Source organism: Sinocyclocheilus grahami, unplaced genomic scaffold (assembly GCF_001515645.1).
Source record: "Sinocyclocheilus grahami isolate Dianchi unplaced genomic scaffold, SAMN03320097.WGS_v1.1 scaffold71.1, whole genome shotgun sequence".
Classification (NCBI taxonomy): domain Eukaryota; kingdom Metazoa; phylum Chordata; class Actinopteri; order Cypriniformes; family Cyprinidae; genus Sinocyclocheilus; species Sinocyclocheilus grahami.
The window spans coordinates 1,921,495-1,942,722 of record NW_015505250.1 but is presented as its reverse complement, the minus strand read 5'-3'; the positions used below and the strand labels follow the sequence as shown (position 1 = coordinate 1,942,722).

At 38.4% G+C, this 21,228-nt stretch overlaps 1 protein-coding gene across 1 annotated transcript in view; it reads left to right on the top strand.

Annotated features, from left to right (window-relative positions):
• The window catches only part of LOC107585514 (protein SLX4IP-like), a 50,330-nt gene that overhangs the window by 1,141 nt on the left and 27,961 nt on the right, over positions 1 to 21,228 (top strand). Inside the window, exons 3-4 of the mRNA XM_016272559.1 lie at positions 9,767 to 9,856; positions 10,177 to 10,303. Coding sequence (XP_016128045.1) covers positions 9,767 to 9,856; positions 10,177 to 10,303 — 217 coding nt within the window. The remainder of the gene's footprint in view (positions 1 to 9,766; positions 9,857 to 10,176; positions 10,304 to 21,228) is intronic.

The window sequence follows — 21,228 nt, the reverse complement described above, 5'->3', positions numbered from 1 at the left end:
CCGGGTTCGAATAATTTTAATTATTAAATGGATGCCACCTTATTGGTACAATAAAGCCCTCCCTACACCTACCCTAACCCTACCCGATAGTTTATTTTCAACTTTTTAATTTTTTCCTTAATTTTTATTGAAAATGCAATGCCTTTACGATGTGATACGAGATTTGAAAAGTTCGGCAAAAGGTGGGATCGAACCCCTGATAGATCGTGTCAAAAAGCCAAGGGCACACACTTAACCATCTGCGCCACTGGAGCTGATGTGTTACAGCCACTTTTGTAATTTGTTTTCGGATTTGTCATTGTGTTTTCTGACTTGTTATTTTGTTTTCGAATTTGTCATTGTGTTTTCTGACTTGTTATAATGTTTTTGAATTTGTCATTGTGTTTTCTGACTTGTTATAATGTTTTCTGAATTGTTGTTGTGCTTTCTGAATTGTTATTTTGTTTTGTAGACTTGCATTTGCGTTTGTAATTTGTTATTTTGTTTTTAGAATTGTGATTTGTTCTGCACCTCTCGGCCACCGTACTTTTATCTAATTTTCACTTTTACCCAATAATTTTTGTATTTTAATGTAATTATTTTTGACTTTTTATGACACATTGAATCTTATGTCATGATTGTGACATTTTAGCCCATCATTTAAAAAAAAATCTTTTACCTTTTGTCTCTGAATTTTGACTTTTTGCTTCATAATTTGACTTCTGTCATATTTATGACTTTATCTCATTTTTATCCCTTTTATGTTATAATTATGATTTAAAAAGTCAAAATCATGACAGACATAGTTCTGATATTTGACTTTTTATGACATATTGACTTAAATGCAGGGGTCTCCAAACTCGGTCCTGGAGGGCCGGTGTCCTGCAGAGTTTAGCTCCAACTTGCCTCAACACACCTGCTGGTAAGTTTCTAGCATGCCTAGTAAGAGCTTGATTAGCTGGTTCAGGTGTGTTTAATTAGGGTTGGAGCTAAAGTCTGCAGGACACCGGCCCTCCAGGACCAAGTTTGGAGACCCCTGCTTTTATGTCATGATTATGACATTTATCTCAGAATTATGATTGTTATCTTATCGTAATCTTATTTCGACTTATGTCATAATTATAACTTCTGTCATATTTATGACTTTATCTAATTTTCATCTCTTTTATGTCATTTTTATGACTTAAAAAGTTGAAATCATGACACATTATATCAGGGGTGTCTATTTGATGAATTAAACACACCCGATCCAACTAATCAAGTCCTTCAGGCTTATTTGAAAACTACATGGTATGTGTGTTGGAGCAGGGTTGAAACAAAACTCTGCAGGGCTCCGGCCCTCCAGTAATTGAGTTTGACACCCCTGCACTATGTCATAGTTATAATTTCCCAAAGCATGATTTTTTTTCTTATGTGACAGTAATGGGCTTCTATACATTGTAGTGTACCTCATTGTATTCATAAGGAACCGTAAGAAAACGTACGGAGACTTAAGATCAAGGCTTAAAGTGGTGTTCAGAGCGGTTGAAAAAAAATCTACCAGTACTTCACTTTCTTAACGCTAGAGGGGGGTGGTCGCTTTAGCAATGAGTGCTCTCAGGTAGTACAGCATTGAGCTGACTGAATTTATTCATTATGTAGTTTACTGAACATAGCTCATTAATTGTTCAGCCAAGGGTTGAAACAAAACTCTGCAGGGCTCCGGCCCTCCAGTAATTGAGTTTGACACCCCTGCACTATGTCATAGTTATAATTTCCCAAAGCATGATTTTTTTTCTTATGTGACAGTAATGGGCTTCTATACATTGTAGTGTACCTCATTGTATTCATAAGGAACCGTAAGAAAACGTACGGAGACTTAAGATCAAGGCTTAAAGTGGTGTTCAGAGCGGTTGAAAAAAAAATCTACCAGTACTTCACTTTCTTAACGCTAGAGGGGGGTGGTCGCTTTAGCAATGAGTGCTCTCAGGTAGTACAGCATTGAGCTGACTGAATTGATTCATTATGTAGTTTACTGAACATAGCTCCTTCTTTTTCATGTTGCCTATTTGTGCTCATTAATTGTTCAGCCTGCATTTTGTTACAAACCATACTAAAAACCTTTCAGATTTCATCAGAATGTTAGGGTTGCATTATATTTTCCGTACCATCTCAGTCGCTTTCTTTTACGCTGCATCCCATTTTGATGTTTTTATAATCATGCATGTATCTATCCAGCTGAATGTCTCCTCTGTGTTTCTCGGCAGCGCAGATGCTGGACCGACCGTGTCTATTCACTCACATCACATGCCTGATAAATGAATGGCAGTGCTAATGCATGTCAGATGTTTCTGTTAATTGCTAGAAAAGCAATTCTCTTTTTTTTTTTTTGGTGATGTTTCATATAGTGAAGGCTTAATTCTAGTTCCTGGATGCTGCTGTGGATCACACACATCCGCATTTAGTGCCATGCAGACTCTTTCTGTCTTTCTTACTCATCATCTCTCCCGTCTCTCTGTTTTTCATTGTGGGAGAGCGCCACTCACCAATTTCACCCTCCCAGTCTGCACATAATGATACTGTTATATATGTTGCTCTCCCTGAGAAAGGAACTGTCATGCCCAACACTGTGACCACACATTTAAAAATGGGGAAGCAAACAGTACCATCAGCTGGCCCAGTTCTCAACTTTGCTTCAGTGCTAAACAAACTGTTCTAGCAGAGAATAAGACCTGTGTCATTTTTTAGATATTAAATGTTTTATTCTATCCCAGATGAAAGGGATTCCAAAAAGGTTTACCAAAAACTGAAAATTCTGTGATTGCTGACCTTCATGTCGTTCCAAACCTGACTTTCTTAGTTCTTAGTTCTCTACTTTCTGTCCTTAGAGTGAAAGTCATTATATGGATAAAAATGGCATACAGGTTTGGAACAACACGAGGGCGAGTAAATAATGACAAAATTTCATTATTGGGTGAACTTTTTTTCCTATTAAAGGAATATTTCACCCAAAAATGAATGGTGATAAAAACATCAGGATAATCCACAAGTAATCAACATGACTCCAGTCCATCAATTAAAGTTTTGTGAAGTGAAAAGCTGCATCTTTGTAATAAATTCATCAATACGTTTTTAACTTCAAACGTCTACCCATAACATTGCTTTCTCCAATGAAAATGTTGAAAAATATGCAGATATATTATATACAGATCAAGCACCATTGACAAGTGAAAACAGTCCAAAACAATTCTAAACAGTTCTAAACAAATATGTGGACTGGTATTTTGGACAGAAGTAGCCAGATGATAAAATGACTTAATAATGGATTTGTTTTTTGTGAACACAGCTTTTCACTTTTTCACTTCTCCTGATGGTGAGTACATTTTCAGCAGATTTTCATTTTTGGGTGAACTATTCATTTAAACCAACTACAAGTAAGAAAAAATCAGTAGCAAAATGGAAGAGTTACTGGTACATTTCTGCCAGGACATTATCAGTTACATTTTAATCCTAATTCAAAATACAGGTAAAACACCTGTGTAAGTGATTTGTAGATCGATTGTTTGAAGATCCTGACTAGTCTGACACAGCAACATTAAGTTGGATGTCATGTTTCCACTGTGCAGTGCAGTTAGGCGATGAGTTACTCCCACGTAAGTTGACTCATGCTACAAGTCGAGGCCCTGATTTTCTCCTTAATGCCTCAGAAGACACTGAATATTTACACAAGACCTGCCGCGCCACTCCACTGTTATATCCATCTGGTGTAGGAGATGGCGGGAGAGCATAATTCTTGTTTTTTAGTATGAATGTTAAGTGCTGGGTAGTATGACAGATGTCTTGGCTCTGGTTTTTGTGCTAGGTTGACTTCCCTGGTAGATACGGACCACACACTTGGACCTCCAAGCATCCTGTTACTGTCATCGGATCAAGGAAATATGTTGTCATTTCTGAAACTGGGATTGATGCAGCTTAACAGACATGGCAGATGTAATAGAATTCTTATGTACTGCGGTTTTTAGATAATGTCCAAAATATATTTTTCAATTAATTAATTACTGCAGATGTTTAGATTTACAAACTTAATGTAGGTAGTTTAGCAGTAGTTCTGTAAACTACAGTTAAATTACAGTGTAAGGATGGTTGTTTGGTTTTTCCTGACTCCTAATACTTCCTTTTTACTAGAATTCTTGGAATCGTTCTGATATTGTTCAACTGTTTGTAGAGCTTTACCAGGTGATATTCCTGCCTGTTCTTGCTGTTGGAATTTTGCTTCTGGGTTGCTTCCTTGCATATGGAAAAAAAAACAGAACTCCATTCAGGTGCTGACTTACAGAGATTAACTCAAAGAGCACTTCAGAGTTCCTAGAAATAAAGGCCAGCTTAGTCATAATAACACTGATTTATAAATGGTTTGTGTTAAGTTTTTTTTTAAAACCCCTGACCCTAAGCAGTGACTCCAGACTAAAAAAAAAATGGTTAGGGATTTATTGGCCCATTGGAAACATAGGCTTTTAAACCAATTGCTTTAATTTAGCTAATGACTTTTCTGGTTAAAATAATACAGAATTGCCAAATAATTTTTTAAACGCAAGCATTTTTGACGATCGTTTCTGTCCAGTCTGCTCGTTTTATCGCGTTTAACCACAGCTGTCATTTTTTTTTTGTCTGGCAGTGGCAGCAGATATGCGATCAAATTTCTAATTTGAGGCTGTATTACGTTGATTCTGGCACCCAGCATCACAACAAGATGATATTGTAAGCTCCTTATGTAGCTGAATCTGCGCTGGTTTTAATGGGCCACCTCCAGTTTCCCCTTTGTTTTGCTGCCTCCAGCTAGCGCTGTGAGGTCGGCTGACCCTAGTTACCTGTAATTGGCCTGGCCGTGTGTCACTCAGAAAACAACAGGCCAATCAGAAGAGAGGCTCATGAATATTAGTTAGACAGGCCAAAATCGACCTGTTCTCAGCAGAGCTCCTGAGAGAGGAGCTGTAAAAATATATTGAGATGGTTTTTGGTACTTATACCGCAAATATATATTTCTTAAGGACATCAAAACCTAAAATAAAACTCTAGAAAGGTGTACAATATGTGACCTTTAAGGCTGTTTTAAGTGAGTTTGATTCAAACTGATAATCAATTCTGAATATTTTGGGGATCTGTTTAAACAATTAATTAAAAAGATGATCATTTGTTCACAAACCAGACATCACAACTCTTGTTGTGCTCATTGTTGCATGAAGCAAACACCAGCACACACTCTGAAGATGTAATTAAAGAACACCACCTCAAGAGATGATATCTAAAAAAAAACACATACCTTTATAGTTTTTTTCTAGAACTGTAAAAATACTGTCAAAGTTATGGTTTTCATAAGTAAAACTATAAATTACCATATAATTTATCACGAAGAATGATAAAAGGACGTTCCCTGCGTGACACAAGTCCTTGCGTGACACATCACATAAGACTATATTTTATATAAATATTTTTGTTATTACAGTGTAGTTTTTAATTTATTTGTGCAAATCTTCACTTTTTGGTCACATTTTTATTATTTTAGTTTAGTTGATAATTAATCATAATTAGTTATGGTTAATTATTCATATTTCCCCATGAGCTGATTCGCTACACAGTGTAGTTTTTAATTTATTTGTGCAAATCTTCACTTTTTGGTCACATTTTTATTATTTTAGTTTAGTTTCTAAGATTTTGCATAGATATAAGTGATGTCTCAAAACATTTGGCTTTTTGAAGAGAGGTGTACTGTTTGACAAATGCCATAGACCTTTGTTAAAGGAGGGACTTGAGCCATATCTAGAGAAACCATTACAGAACACCTCAGCAACCCCATAGCAACATCCTGGCAACCACCCAGATCACACTAGCATCATGGCTCTGAGTTTTGATTGTAAAAATCTAGTTAAACTTGTTTGTGTCTCATAGCTTTCTTGCTGTTTAAGATTGACAGCGCTAATGTTGACCCACTTGAGGGAACGCCAAGTGACTCATGCCATACAAAATCAGCAAGTCAAGACCAAAGATTTAAACTTTTAACAGGCAACAGCAACACCCATAGATCTAAAGAATTCTCTTAGGCTCCGGAGACTGTTCGTCGACCTGCGACGCTCTTACAAAGACGAAGACTGAGCTAGACGATGGGGGGCGTTTTATTGAGTGAGACTGCTTCTGCTGCCCTCTGTCTATCATTCTCTCTTTCTCTCTCTCTCTCTCTCTCTCTCCCAGCATAAACATCTGTGGCTGGTTATTGTTAGCCTCTGAGCTAAGTGCAGAGAAAGGGGATCTGGTTCTCACAGCAGTGATAGCGGTGGTAAAAGGGCAGGGAGGTGTGGTGGTGAACAGGCAATTGCTGCACATATGCTCCTGGGCCGACTGCCCGACACTAATGAGTACGGGCAGGAGAAAGCGCAGTTAGGGAGGGTGAAACTGATAAGAGAAGGTAACAAGGGAGCATCTTGGGAACTGAGTGATGTAGACCAGAGCCAGGAATCCAAAAAGTCGAGAGCGACCCGGTTTGCCTCATGTGTTTTCTCAGCGATTGGGAGTAGAAAATAGCACGGCTTAGCCATGGACTTCAGTCAGAGTGGCGGGGACTGATTTGGTACTGTTCTGTTTTATTGTTTGTTTGGTTTCAGGGCCTTTGTAGTGTGTTTTTGGCAGGCCATGCTGATCTGATAAAGAGTGAAAGGTAAGAACGGGTTTAATCAGGAGGTTACTGACCCACAGGAAGCCTCAGTTGTATTCAACTAGGATCAACAAACAAAAGGATATAGAAAAAGAAGAAGCAGTTCCTTGCCTCAAGCCCTTTATACAATAATTAATATGGCGAAGACTAAGAAAACCTTGTATGATCCTATCTGCAAAGGGTTTCCTGAAGACAGTATCCCTCTTTCTCTAGAATGTGGCAAAAGAGCTGTCAAGACTTTTATTGCACAACAGTGAACCATTGCAGGTGTTTAACATAAGCAGACTAATAAATCACGCATGGATGAAAAATAAACCAGTGCATGAAAAGTAACTCTGCAAACAAAAGAAACTCGGCAAACAAACCTAGATTACATTTCTGAGAAATTTCACGTATCTGCCTAGGAATTGTTTTACAGAGGTTGTGTAGCGGCTAAGGTCAGAGATCACCTCTCAATTCAGCTGTTTTCTGACAGTTTTTTTTTCTGTAAGGAATTTCTGTTAGACATTCAACAAAACCATTGCAAAAGTAACCATTGCAAAACTTGTTATCTTTTAATACCGATCTCTGCAAATACAGCCAAGGATTTTCTTGTTTACTGGCATAATAATAGACTTTGGATGGCTGTAGTATTTGTTATTGTGAAGTTTTGCAACTGAACTATTTTGAGAATATGAATCCAAATCTGTAGATCTCTTTTATTGTAGCTTGGTAATGCAACAATGTTTGACTTGCTTGTATTCATGCAAACAGGATGGTTGTTAAATGTACAAAAGCTCAGAGTGGTGTCTGCATGACTCTTCCATCCAATCAAACAGGCATCTGTCAGTTTCCCTCTTTAAAGTGATTGTTCATCCACAAATGAAAATTCTGTCACCATGTGCTCACTTACTTCTGTTTTAACCGTTTTTCATTGCTCATGCAATGAAAGTCAGGAGGTCCAAAACAACATCGGACCCTGGACACTGGATGTTCACTGTATGGACAATAAATACATTTTGTGCGCCATAGAAGGAAGAAATTCATACAGGCTTGGAACAGCAAAATGATGAAGTGAGAAAATGATGCAGTTTTGCAATTTTGGCCGAACACCTTTAACACCAATTGCCCTAATTCTTCATGAACCAATCCTCGTCAGTCAAATTAACTCATGATAACTGCACATTTAAAGACAGACCCCCATATTAGGCAATCCAGTTTACTGTTTCTCTTTGTGTCATAGTCACACAGGGCCTGGAAATGCCGAGCGAACATGTCTTTCTAACACTGGGAACATTCCTACTGTCTTCTGTAATGGCATATTTCAGATTTTGAAAAGAAAGTGGAGAAAAACAGAACAGCATGCGATAACGTGGTGGTTCCAGAGGCAGCATAAGAAGACCACCTTTTCACCACCTGATTGACAGTTCCCATCCATCCCTTCCAATGCTTTCCCACGCCACGGTAATTGTGTAAGGCAGTCAGTTGAAACCACTGGTCAGTCGCAGAATGGCCACAGCACAAAGAAGTGAAGAGAAAGCCGCCCAGTGTTTTCTAAAGGATCTGCTGTCCTCCACATACACATACATAAGGATGCCTCTGTTTCTTCTTTTAGCTCTTGTGTCCGCTTGCCTGCAAATGATTAACTCTTTCTCGGCTTCAATAGCAGCATCGGATGAGATTTATAGTGGATTATGGAATGAATGTATCTGTAAGGATCTCAGTGAAATAAAAACAACCTTGACACACATCCTAACAGAGCTGTCTCATGTCACCCCCTTATATAGCCACTTATTCTTAAAAAAAGACTTCTATGGACTAACACAAGGGGGCAGCCTGTCCTTCAAGTTCAGCAGGGCTGCCACCAAACAAGTGTACACAAAGCAGCAAATAGAAGAAAATATACTTAAATAAAACAAAGCTATTTGGCAGCACGATTTGGCCTGTCTGCGTGCTAATAATGTGCCGTAGTCCTGCTTGACTGGAGATGAATTCGGAGGTTAGAAGCCAAACGAGAATGTTGGAGATGTTTTATTTACTCAGTCACTGTAGATTCCTCCAGTACGGGGAGGCATAAATCATTGCTTATGGGACAACAGAGAAAGAGACAGAGGAGATGTAAAGAGAGAGAAAATGAGTATAGCCAGAGAGCAGTACTGAACAGTGGGCTTTACTCAACACACCCTTCTAATTCACTCTCACATCATCCTTTCCCAGCTGGCCTCGGAGAACCTAGAACATTACTGCCTGGCCCAGGTCACTTTAGGACTTCTCCAGGGCCCACTAAAATGCATACTCTCTCACTTGTGTTCTATCGGGGTTTTATCGAGCACTCTGGAAGTGCTCTAGAATGTGTTCTGGACTGTGTCTTGAAAAGGGGAATTTCGTGTCTGCTTCCCTCTGATGTCATCAGCTCGTTCCCCCCAGTGTCAATTAAATCTGCGTCCCCACGGCATCAATGCGGCCCCATCTTGCTTTGAGCTCAGGTGTTGTCATGCTTCAGCGCCGGCTCCTCTCTGTCCTCTTGCGGGTGGTCCTGGAAAGGCCTGTGTGAGTGGACCAAAGCACAGTGACAGGCTTGCTATTGTGCTCATGTGTAAAACATAATCAGGCTGGTGTGGCGCGGAGATGTAACGATTGCCTAAATGGCCGCGACGGCTCTGGCTCTCCTACTCTGCCGTGACTTATTGTCCCTGACGTGCTGACGCAGCGCTCCAAGAACTCTTTCTCTTCGCATGGAGTTCTGCAGCCTCCCCGAATCTGGCCCTCTTCTCTTCTCGTCACTTTTCCATAAAAGAACAGGTTAGGGAGAGCATCCTTTAGTAAGGCATTTCCTCAAGCTGCAAATCCTTTGCTGTGTCAGTTTTCTGCATGGCTTTGGTTTTAACACCACCGCCTTTGAGATCAAGTGTATCTGGTTACTTACATGATACTAATGAGGTGCGTTTACAAAGCTTGTAAAACTGGTGTGCAGAGAGGGGAAAGCAGATGCACAAAGACAAGAGGAAGGGGATGGAGTGACTTGCCTTCAGCTATGGATTTGAAGGTGTCATTCAATCAGCTCAGTGGTTACTTCTTTTTATTGTGTTTAAACCCCCATCTCTCTGTCTTTCTCTCTCAAAGTGTGGGAATTTCGCTGTGCTGGTGGATCTTCATATACTGCCTTTAGGTGGCCAAAACAATGCCAGCTGGTTCTCTCCAGAGCACAGGAAGGTATGGGAATGAGGGCGTGTTTCTGTTTATTTGTGTATGTCCTCTTATACTTCAATAGACTGAAATTGCAGGAATCTGGAATTTGGATCTACTCTCGGAGATCCCCCCATCCTTTTTCTGCCTTTATAAGATATATGTTTTCATTGACCCATACGAAAAGCTTTAAATGATTTTCCCTCCAAGGTTTAACTACATGCAGCACTTCTAGTTAAATTTGAGCTCCATGTATAAAGTTTAGGACAAATGTCACCTTGGGAGGTTTATCTTTGTTTTTGAGATTGCAAATATGTGTGCAAACTCTTATGTGTTTGTATGCACAGGAAGTGGGCTCCCTGATTAGAGAAGCATTGGAGCTGAGGGTGAGGCAGTTTCAAGAGGCCAGATACCAGAAGATCCAGCCCAAACCGAGGAAGGATCTCACCTTGACCGCCCCGCTCTGTCTTGAAGGTATATCACACATGGGCATTGTCCCAAAAAGTAAGCTGCGTCCAAAATTGCATACTGTCTAGTAGTACAAAAAAAATTGCTTTGAAACTTACTTTGAGACTTTGAGACTGTAAAACCTACCAGTACCAGTGACCTATTAGTTGCGTCACTTCATTGACAACTTCTCTCCCATAGCCTCATGGGATATTTTAGAGTGTTCATCATATGCACACTTCAGAATCTCGCCAAAAGTAATAGGACATCTGGGTGCTCTCCACCTACTCATTTATTAATATTATAAATTTGGAAATCTCGCATACTGCTTCTCGCCTACTATATAGAAGGGAAGTAGGAATAATCAGATGAAAAGGAATAGTCAGATGCAGGGTTAGTAAGCTTGCATTGGCAGCGTTTCATAGCATTTCATTTCTAGAGTTGTTGCTGTTTATTTGGCAATGTTAGATATCAAACTGCATCATTTAGTTTATGCCATTGGCATGTGTTCAGAAGTTGGTTATGTACTTACCAATCTCTTAGGTTCATTAATGTCTACTAATGTTTAACTATACTGATTTATGTTTGTTTGTTGTACCCATTTGAACTATACTGTACTATATAAGAGTAATACCACTGTACTCTTCCAATATAATACCAAATATACATGTCAAGATGTGAAATATCTGTTATACCTGCATATTTGACAATTTGCTATAGGCTATTGAAATATATAATTACCCATGATCGAGCTGCAAGCGAAGACCTGCATCTTTCCCTCACACTTACTTTAGAAATGATCTCTCCTTCATAAACATGAGCTGTGTCACACTGCTTCACAGCTCGAGCACTCTGTTTATGGCTGTCCCACAGCAGGAAGGGGAAGATTTCAAAACAAAGTGGGGAAATCGAGGCTATACCTGCATGCCAGCAAGAATAAAAACTAGTTGAGACTAGGTAGCACTCCCCGGGAGTGTCTCCACCGCCCCCATAGATATGAGGTGAATGTGTTTGACTTGGATTCCTCTTCAGCATACTGTATATGCAGGACACCACTGTTTTTCTCTTGTTATTCTCTTATTGTGTTTTAACTGTAATGCATTTTAACTGTATGTTGACTAAGGATGTTGAAACTACCAGGTTTTATTTATTTATTTATTTGACTCATTATGAACTTCATTTAAACAACCCCTATATCAATTCTTAAAATCCCAAAGTCAGCAGATGTGTAAAAAAATAAGTATTTGTGCAATATTTTCCATATTTCAGATCCCATGATAACTTTTTTGTTTTGTTTTGTGAACTCGCTCCATTTTCTTGGTATTTCTGTAATTGGAGAGTTTCCTGTATTAGTATTTTTTACAGGATTTATATATCCATGGACAAAAAAAATGTCATGAGCCAGTTATTTCTAGTGAATCCACAAAAAAAACCTGCCTGACCAGTGTACCCTGATTCCTAAAATGTGCTATTCTTACTGTTTAGTGCAGGGGTGGCGAACGTCGGTCCTGGAGAGCCGCAGCCCTGCAGAGTTTTGCTTCAACCCTAATCAAACACACCTGAACAAGCTAATCAAGGTCTGAACGATTACTAGGAAGCTACAGGCAGGTGAGTTTTAATTAGGGTTGGAGTTGAACTCTGCAGGGCTGCGGCTCTCTCCAGACCGGAGTTCGCCACCCCTAGTTTAGTGAATCAAATACCTTAGTGAATTAAACATACAATGTGGCCAGTATAGTTTGTTTCATGAACAAATTTAATTCAGTTCAGTTATCATTGGTAGGGCTGGGTATCGTTCAAAATTTTTCGATATCGATACCGATACCTTGACTTCGATACCGGTTCCTGAACGACACTTTTTTCAATACCAATTTTATGAAATCTATTTGAATAAGATTACATTATCTAAAATAAAAACTTTGGTTTTATTTTTCAGCTTGTTGATGTTTATACAGACTCAAAGCCACTGCATAAAGGAACAAAATGTAACAAACAAAAAAATCAGTGAAAATAGTTTTAAAAAAGCTCAAATAGTCTTCAGTTTACACATCTGTTAGTAGTGAATCAAATACCTTAGTGAATTAAACATACAATGTGGCCAGTATAGTTTGTTTCATGAACAAATTTAATTCAGTTCAGTTATCATTGGTAGGGCTGGGGATCGATCAAAATTTTTCGATATGGATACCGATACCTTGACTTCGATACCGGTTCCTGAACGACACTTTTTTCAATACCAATTTTATGAAATCTATTTGAATAAGATTACATTATCTAAAATAAAAACTTTGGGTTTATTTTTCAGCTTGTTGATGTTTATACAGACTCAAAGCCACTGCACAAAGGAACAAAATGTAACAAACAAAAAAATCAGTGAAAATAGTTTTTAAAAAGCTCAAATAGTCTTCAGTTTACACATCTGTTAGCTACATTTACACTAGTGCGTGTGGCAGAATCACCTAGCTCAGACAGAATTGTCATTTCTATTCATTTTCTACTGATTTACTGATGAGCATTAGCAGTTTCTAGCACTGTCTGCCTGTGCTCTCTCTTCCATGATCACTGCTCTGACTCAGAGGTTATAATCTATTTAATTTCATCAACAATACATGGCCAAAACACACGGCAATCGGAAGTTATTACAAAAACTTGATGGTGGTTTAAAGTGAGTTTTGAGTAAAAGCGGAATATAAATCTTATTTATTGTCTTATGCAGGGGTTAAATTGGGATTTGTTGTGTGGGTGTGGGGGGGGGGGCTCTATGGTATCGAGCTTATGTATGTGTATATATATATATATATACAGTATATATATATATGTGTGTGTGTGTTTTGTTTTTTGTGCAAATGATTTATTCTATTCCCACTAATCTCATTAATACTTTCATTTTAAATTCTTACTTTTGATCTATAAATTCAATTGACACTGAAAAATACAACTGCATTAAATAATTATTATGAGATTATTTTAAATATTTTTTAATATACAAACAAGAAATTATGTTGGAAATGATACTTTTCAACTAAATTAACGCCAGTAGTGAGCGTTTAATGAGTGAGTCATTGAGTCGTTCATTCAAACGATTCGTTCAAACGGCAGATTCATCAGATGTTTATGCGGGGGCTAAAGAAACTTTGACTCAACCGATTCGTTCAAAACACGGAATCAATCAGCAATGAATCGTCTGGTTGCTATGAGATGCGCTGTGTTTCCGCCTAAAATGTAAGTGACCTAATATTACTGTTAATTAATTTGCTTATTGAACTGTTTATAGAACTATTAAACAGTCTTAATGGTGAAAACGTTGTGTGATGTTGCCTAACTAGTTGTATTTTAAATATAAAAACTTTCCATTTTGAATGTTTACCTCAGGATGCTGAGTTTCTTAGTGTTGCGCGTTTTGATCTTATTCTGTCAATAGATGCATTATATACATTAGATATCCACTATTCGCCACTTACTCTAAATGTAATAAAATCAGAATAATATTGCGTTTTGGTGTTTACATAGTTATTTTTGATTACTGATGTTTTAATGTTACTTATCTGGCGTTAATGACGCGTTAATGTCAAGCCCTGGAGTCTATAACGTTAAGTGCCGGGGCTCAGCCCCAGACGGCCCCCGGCCCAATTTAAACCCTGGTCTTATGTAGCATGATGCTACATTGTGCATGAATGGTCACATAACACGCGCTTTCGGTCTTGTAGTATGAATGGACATCTGCATATGATTAAAACTACACAGCTCCCGCGCTACTCTCCATTGGAAATGAATGACTCTCGGTCTGTCGTTTGTCGGAGATAGTGGAAAGCCGGCTTGAAACGCAGTGGAAACGCCAGTAAGACGAGGATCGTTTTCATTTAAAAAACAAAAGCGCACCAGTGTAAATGTAGCCTTACAGCTACGGGGGCTGGGACGCATTCACACTAAATCCTCACGTGTGAGCCACATCTCTGAGAGTGACGCGGACCGACTGTGCAGACCTATCAGTGTATTAGGCTATAGTAAGATACCACGAGCAGACTGCTCCGTACGTTTTCGCATCGCTCTCGCGGATGTCAAACACTGATCGATCTGCGCCTTATTGACGTTGATGAGATTAACCCCTTAGGTATCGAAATTTGGTACCGAACAACGAGACGTTTTTCGATACTCGATGGTATCGAGGCAATTCGGTCGGTGCCTAAAAAGTATCGAGCTCGATACCCAGCCCTAATCATTGGTTTGAATTATTCTGAAAAACTGTCCTGTGTGATTTACAGCATTGGTAAAGAGAGAATGAACAGCATAACTGAAATAAACTCAAATGATTCAGAATTAATGAAATCTAATCAAATTGAGTCATAAGAACGTGCAATTCTGAATCAAATCAAAAAGAGAAATCTGCTATGTGCGTTCGATTTCGTTTCACAAGCTCTTGATTGGATTTAATTCTGATATGGGTTTGACAAGTTTTTGACAAGTTCTTGCATGTGAGAAGTAGCGCAGGCACTTGGAATATGTCATTAAAAGAATAAGGCATCTGTTTCTTGTTGGGGATTTGTCGTGTCCCATTGCGTCATGCCACAACATATCCAGTGTAGACAGGATCTGTGATTAAAATGAATTTTATTGTCTTTAGTCGCATCACAGTACTCGCATCCTGGGTAGACACGGTGTTAGTGTTTCACAATTCCCAAAACAAATAATTTTTATCAGCTGGCCACATTTAGTTCGAAATGACATCACCGTTCGTACTTTGATTTCACTTGAAATGTATTGGGGCCTTAAGGGAGGTGGTTCTTTTTGCACAGGTAGCACTTACGCCTATAAAAGGCTGACTCACTGCATGAGCCAGGTCCTGCTGAGAGGGGTAGATTACAGGGCAGTTAAGCTCATAAAAAGAAATTTCTCCTCTTTAGATGCTGCTGCCCCTCACGGCACGTCAAGGCACAGCTGCACTGCTGCAGAGGTGCTCATCTCTCTCTGTTCTTGTTGTTCAGCACTAATATTACATGCAGTTTTGCTCATTTTACTCATCTCCTTTTGCTGCTGGGATAAAAGTCAAAGAACAAGATTAAAAAAAAAAGCAACGAGGCGGATTGTTTATAGTCTGGCGCTGGATATTGGGTTTTTAGGATCTGTCAGTAGCTGGTTTCCCAGATAAAGATTGACTTACCTCAACTTTCACCCATGATACTGTGGATGTGACCAGCACCTCTCATTAGAGATCGATTTCAGATATGTCATTAGTCAATCTGACGATCACATCATGAATCACTGCTCACTGTGTATATAACAGCTGTGAGAAATGCGATGTCTCACCCTTGGGCCAGGTGAGAACAGGGTTATTGTCTAATATATCAGAAAGACTGACTCATTATCTCTGACAGATAAGCATAACAAATGATGAAACGGACTCACAGGGTGTGTGCATGGACAGTCTGTCTCCTTCACTTGTGTCCATAAACATAGAAGTTTAAAGTATTTTTAGGCCTCCGGCAGGAAATGGAGCTGGACTGTGACTGGGAAATACATGCAAGGGTAACATGCTCAGTGTAGAGGTCAAACAGTAACCTGCTGATATCCTTCCCAGTGATATAGACATGTGAGGGTTCTCACCCAACAGATATGCAGTATCTATATCCCACTTTTGTCTCTTATGAGAATATATATGACATTAAAGACTGGAGTAATTGGCTGTTGAAATTTCAGCTTTGCCATCACATAATACTAATTCGCAAAATTACTGTTTTTACAAAAAAAATAAAATGTGTGTGTATATATATATATATATATATATATATATATATATATATATATATATATATATATATAGGAATTCCTGTATATTAAATATATATTTTGTCATACTCAACCCCTAAATTTAATGATAAATATTTTTATGGCATTTTATATGATAATACATGTGATTTAGTTCATTTTTTCAGTCGGACTTAGCATAAATGGTCGATGCATTTTGTAATGCAATTAAATTGACCAAATACCTTGTAAAGTCTACTTTGCAGCACACGTTCAGGCGATTGGAACGTACCCAAAGAGTTTTCCCTGCGATTTTCCCAGTCACAGAATATGTGACTACTCCAGCTGTCGGCTATCAACAGCTATTAACTCTCCCCTGATCCTTTTGTGTGAACTCACTCATACACCAGAGACATTTTTTCCCTCTCTTGTATGTGTCGGCCCACTTAAATCTACATGGTTTAATCATGCATTCGTGAAGCATATTATTTTGTGTTCATTCTCAGCATAGATGTATCTGTTGTCAACCTGTGTGTGGCGGTTTGTGTGTGCATGTTACATTTATCACATCTAGCGAGCGTGTCACATGCCGACACATTTCCTGAGCAGTCTGTTCTGCTCTCAGCTGCAAAGGCCATTTTCCAAATGTCAGCCCTCGTAGCTTCTCCCTGATTGGCTACCTCATGCTTCCCCATTAGCTCATAGTGAGTTGATTTATTTATGCTTTGGAGAGGGCGGGAAAGGGGGAACTTTTCCCACCAAATGTCTTGGCTTGGTGCAAGCACGAGCCGGACTCTTGGCACACTAACCAAGGAAATGTTTTTTGCTGGAATACAGCAAATTGCGTTGTTTTATGTAGACGTGTACAAGCAAAAAAAAAAAAGAAAGGGTTCTCACTGACTTTTCCTCCTTTTTAAGAAATAATGATATTTGGAGTGAGATGAACGGTATACTGTTAGCACTCCTTCCTGATTATTCCCTTTTTTTAAGAAAGAATTCCCTGTAGCTATTTTATGACCCTGTCTGACACCCAGAGAGACTGTTTGTTGCTACGTTACAAGTGCTTTAACCTAATCTCTGATGCTGCAGTTTCAAAATAGAGTTATTAGGTTTAAACAGAGAACATGAGCTAATTAGATTGTTGCTCAAAGTTTCTGCCAAATCATTTTTTTAAGATGAAGCTAAATCAACTTGCTTGTTTTCATTTTCTTAACTTACTCTCACCTCATTTTTCCAGGAGTACTTTTACTGAGAAAACCTGTGAATTAAAAGATCAGTCTGGCAATAAAGTTCATGAAAGTGACCCAGTTTCGAGTGAACGTACACTCATGTGAGAACCTAATGAATGACTCTCTTTGCATTCTTTCAGTTTGGAATGCAAGTCATTTGTGTGAAATCGATTTTGCATGAATCAGTGTATCGAATTTGGGCACTAGCAATGATTTTGATAGACGAAACATTGGGACACCGATGATTCAGTCATCAGTGATGACTGATGACAAATGACTATGGAAAATGACCATAGTCATTTGTGACTATGGAAAATGACTATGGTTACACATTAAAGCATCACTGGCATTTATCCACAAAATTGCTGTATAACATGCCAGGACCGAAATCTACTACTATTTGTTTTGCTTATGGTGCATCTTCAAGAACTGTTAAAAGTACTGTCTTCATGCAATATGCACTCTTCCTACTTTTATATCAGCTTGAGAGACTGGCAAAAACCTGACATCATTTTCAGTAAGTGAACCTAGAACTAATTTCTTATTCAAACAGTGTACAAATCTTTCTGTCATTTCTAGGGATGCATCGATATTAAGGGTTGCACCATTTAAATAGTATATTCTGTACTATTTAGTAAAAAAATAAGAAATTATTATTGTTTTTAAAGATTACGACAAAGGTAATCTAAATGTAAAAACAAGATAAATGAGTATGCACAATTAAAAACCCAATACTGGAGATGATATACACTACTGTAAAAATGTTTGGGTTCAGTAAGATTATTTATTTATAATAAATTAATGTTTTTATTCTCCACGGGCATATTAAATTAATAAAAAATGACATTATAGACTTTTACTTAGTTTTTTACAATAATTGCTACTTTAAGTGCTTTTCTTTTGATCTTTCGGTTTATCAATCCTGAAAAAAGTGTCATGTTTACACCAGTATTAGACAGAAGAACTGTTTTCAACAGTGATAATAATAAGAAATGTTTGTTGAGCACAAAATCAGTAAATATTTATTACCTTTTACTTTAAAATTGAAATCAGTTATTTTAACTTGTAATAATATTTCACAAAAAATGTTTTACAGTATTTTTGATCTAATAAATGCATCTTTGGAGATATCCAATAAGAACCAATACAGATAGATTAAAATAATAATAATAATAAATATATATATATTGTAAATATATTGGATTTGTATTAAAAATATTATAAATGTATTGTAATTATGGCAGTTATATTGTAGTGGAAATGAAACTATGGCAACTAGTGAGGGTGAAGGTTGTTTCTCATTAGTTCTTCATTTTATATAGGTCGTTTGTCTTTCAGGGTTGTAAAGGTTGCTTGTCCATATGGTAGTAGCCTAACTTTCTTTTACTGTAGTGTCACACATACTAAATCCTGCACTGTAAACCAAGAAGCCCTCCATCAAATTCAGCCACACAAAGGCAATTACAATTACAGTGCACCATGAACAGCTATTTGCGCTTTCATCCATTTTTAGGCAACTCAGAGATTTACTACCTGTATGCACGTTTCCCCACATCAGTGTGTTTGATTGGACGAGTCTTAATGGATAAGTGGGAGGAGAAATGAGGTGGGTAGTTTCTTCATACCCCTCCTCCTTGCCGAGCCCCTTCCTCTTTCCCACAGGTGCCAGGGCTTACAGTGCTGGTGTGGCAGAGGGGGAGGGAACACCTGGCAGGCTGTTCCCCCGATGGTCTGCCGGGTTCAGAGGCATTTTCCCAGGCTTCCTATGAATGGTCACTAATAGCCGTGGGAGAGGGCTTTGCGAGCACTGCACGGTGTACCAGGCTGACTCCTCTTGGCAGGCCCTGTGAGGAGGGCTTAAAGCAGTGCTGGCTGCCTGTGACCCAGCCCTAAAGCTAGCACAAGTGCACTGCAGCAGATAGCTTTACCGCTGGAGAATGTGTTTACAAGGGCACAGTGGGAGTGAGATCTCACTCAGTGAGTGTGGAGGGATGTGGGACCGGCTGTGGCACTCCATCCACTTCTGATTTTCTCTGGCTGCGTTCACACAGCAGCAGAATGCGGTGCTGTTATAGAGTGATAAATAGTTACGTTCATATGCGCTTCCTTTTGAAATGCATTTGATGCTGCTGTCAGCTAATTTAAGCTTTGACAAATTGACCTGCGTTTGGATTTGACTTTTTCATTGAATGACATCTAGGGATGCACAGTATATCTATACCATATTGTTATCAGCCAGTGTTTGAAAGATTTTTTAATTAATCTATATCAGTAGATATTGAATATACACTACTTAAAAAATTATAGCAGCACAACTGTTTTCAGTATCGATGATAATAAGAAATGTTACTTGTGCACCAAATCAGCATGTTAGAATGATTTCTGAAGGATCATGTGAAATTGAAGACCGGCGTAATGGCTGCAGAAAATTCAGATGATGTAAATTGGCTGAATTTTAATTTTAACACTGTCAATTGTAATCTTTAGCAAATCTTAAAATGAATATCCATTGTTCATACTGTACATTATGATATTGTGAGGCCTAAATTCACTTCATTGTGAGGGAGAGAAATTCTGCTTTTAAAACGGATAATTTTCAGGGCTCACAAAATTTCAAAATCCCTGGTAGCCCTTCGGGCAGGAATTATTCCGATTTTGGTAGCCCAAAATCAATTTATAACTCGAATAAAAAAAGGTATCAGGTGAACTTCACTGAGGGCAAATCAGCATGACCAAAAACTTCAGTCACTGTATTTTTTCTTCAAGTCAGGTGTGTAGGGGTGCAACCGATCACAATTCTCACGGTTCAGAACATATTACGGGTTTTGAGTCACACATCAGATCTTTTTTTTTTGGTGAGCAAAAAACTAAAAAAATATTTTTTATTCTTATTTAAAGCTGCAGTCCGTAACTTTTTTTGTGTTCAAAATTGACAAAATGTATATAATAAGCGAGTACACAATGAATCCATTTTCCAAACCGTGTTTTCGGCTTGTCCTGAATCACTACGGTACACATATAATAAGTGTTTATATTCGGACTGTTTAGACTGGTTCGGGTAGGTAACGCTGCGGAGTAGCCCAGTACCTGCGTGAATCGCCATAGACATAATCAGAGAGAAGTAGCTCCGGCTACAATGTTCTTCCGCAAGACACACGCAGTTCTGTTTATTAACCGCTAGAGCGCCAAAAGTTACGGACTGCAGCTTTAAAGAACACTAAGTACTTCTTCAAAACCACAGCAAAAACTAGTAGCATAACTGATAAATGTCAAACATTATTAAAGACAAGTGAACTGACAGTAATAAAATAAGATTATAAGAATAGATCAAATATAACAAAGCTACAAATAAAGTAAGGTCTAACATTAGATTTCAGGCACAGAAATGTAATAATTAATTGTAAAATAACACTGCATAGTGTTCACTTTATAAACTAAATGTAGATTAATCTTTGTTAAAGCTGTGTTTTGTTGTTTGATTAACATCAATGACACAGACAGACAGCAGGTATTTATAGGCTGCTGTCCCTTTAAGATCTGATGCATGGATCCAATATAATGATTATGTTCACTTCACTTAAGGCATAACCGACTGTTTAAGAGAATCTTTGTTGAGACAGGTATTTTGAGAATTTTGTGTGTATGTGTCCGTTCAAGCGTAAGAAGATGTGAAAGAGCAATCAATTCTGTGTTTGCACCCTGTATGAAACGCAGCTCTCTGTGTGTGCGCTTTGAGTGCAAATAACAGCACTTGAATGGTTTAAAACATTTGAATGTTTAAATTGGCAAGACTTAGAAACACGTGCAAATGATCAGCTACGATCTGTTTCACCCCTACAAGCAAGTGAACAAAGCGAATCAAGGAAGGGATTTTATTTCACTATTCAAGATAGCCTGTCGGGCAGGGCAGTGGTGCATTTTGGTAGCCCGACTGGAAAACACAATAGCCCCGGGATGTCAGGCTAGCGATTTTGCCCTGATTTT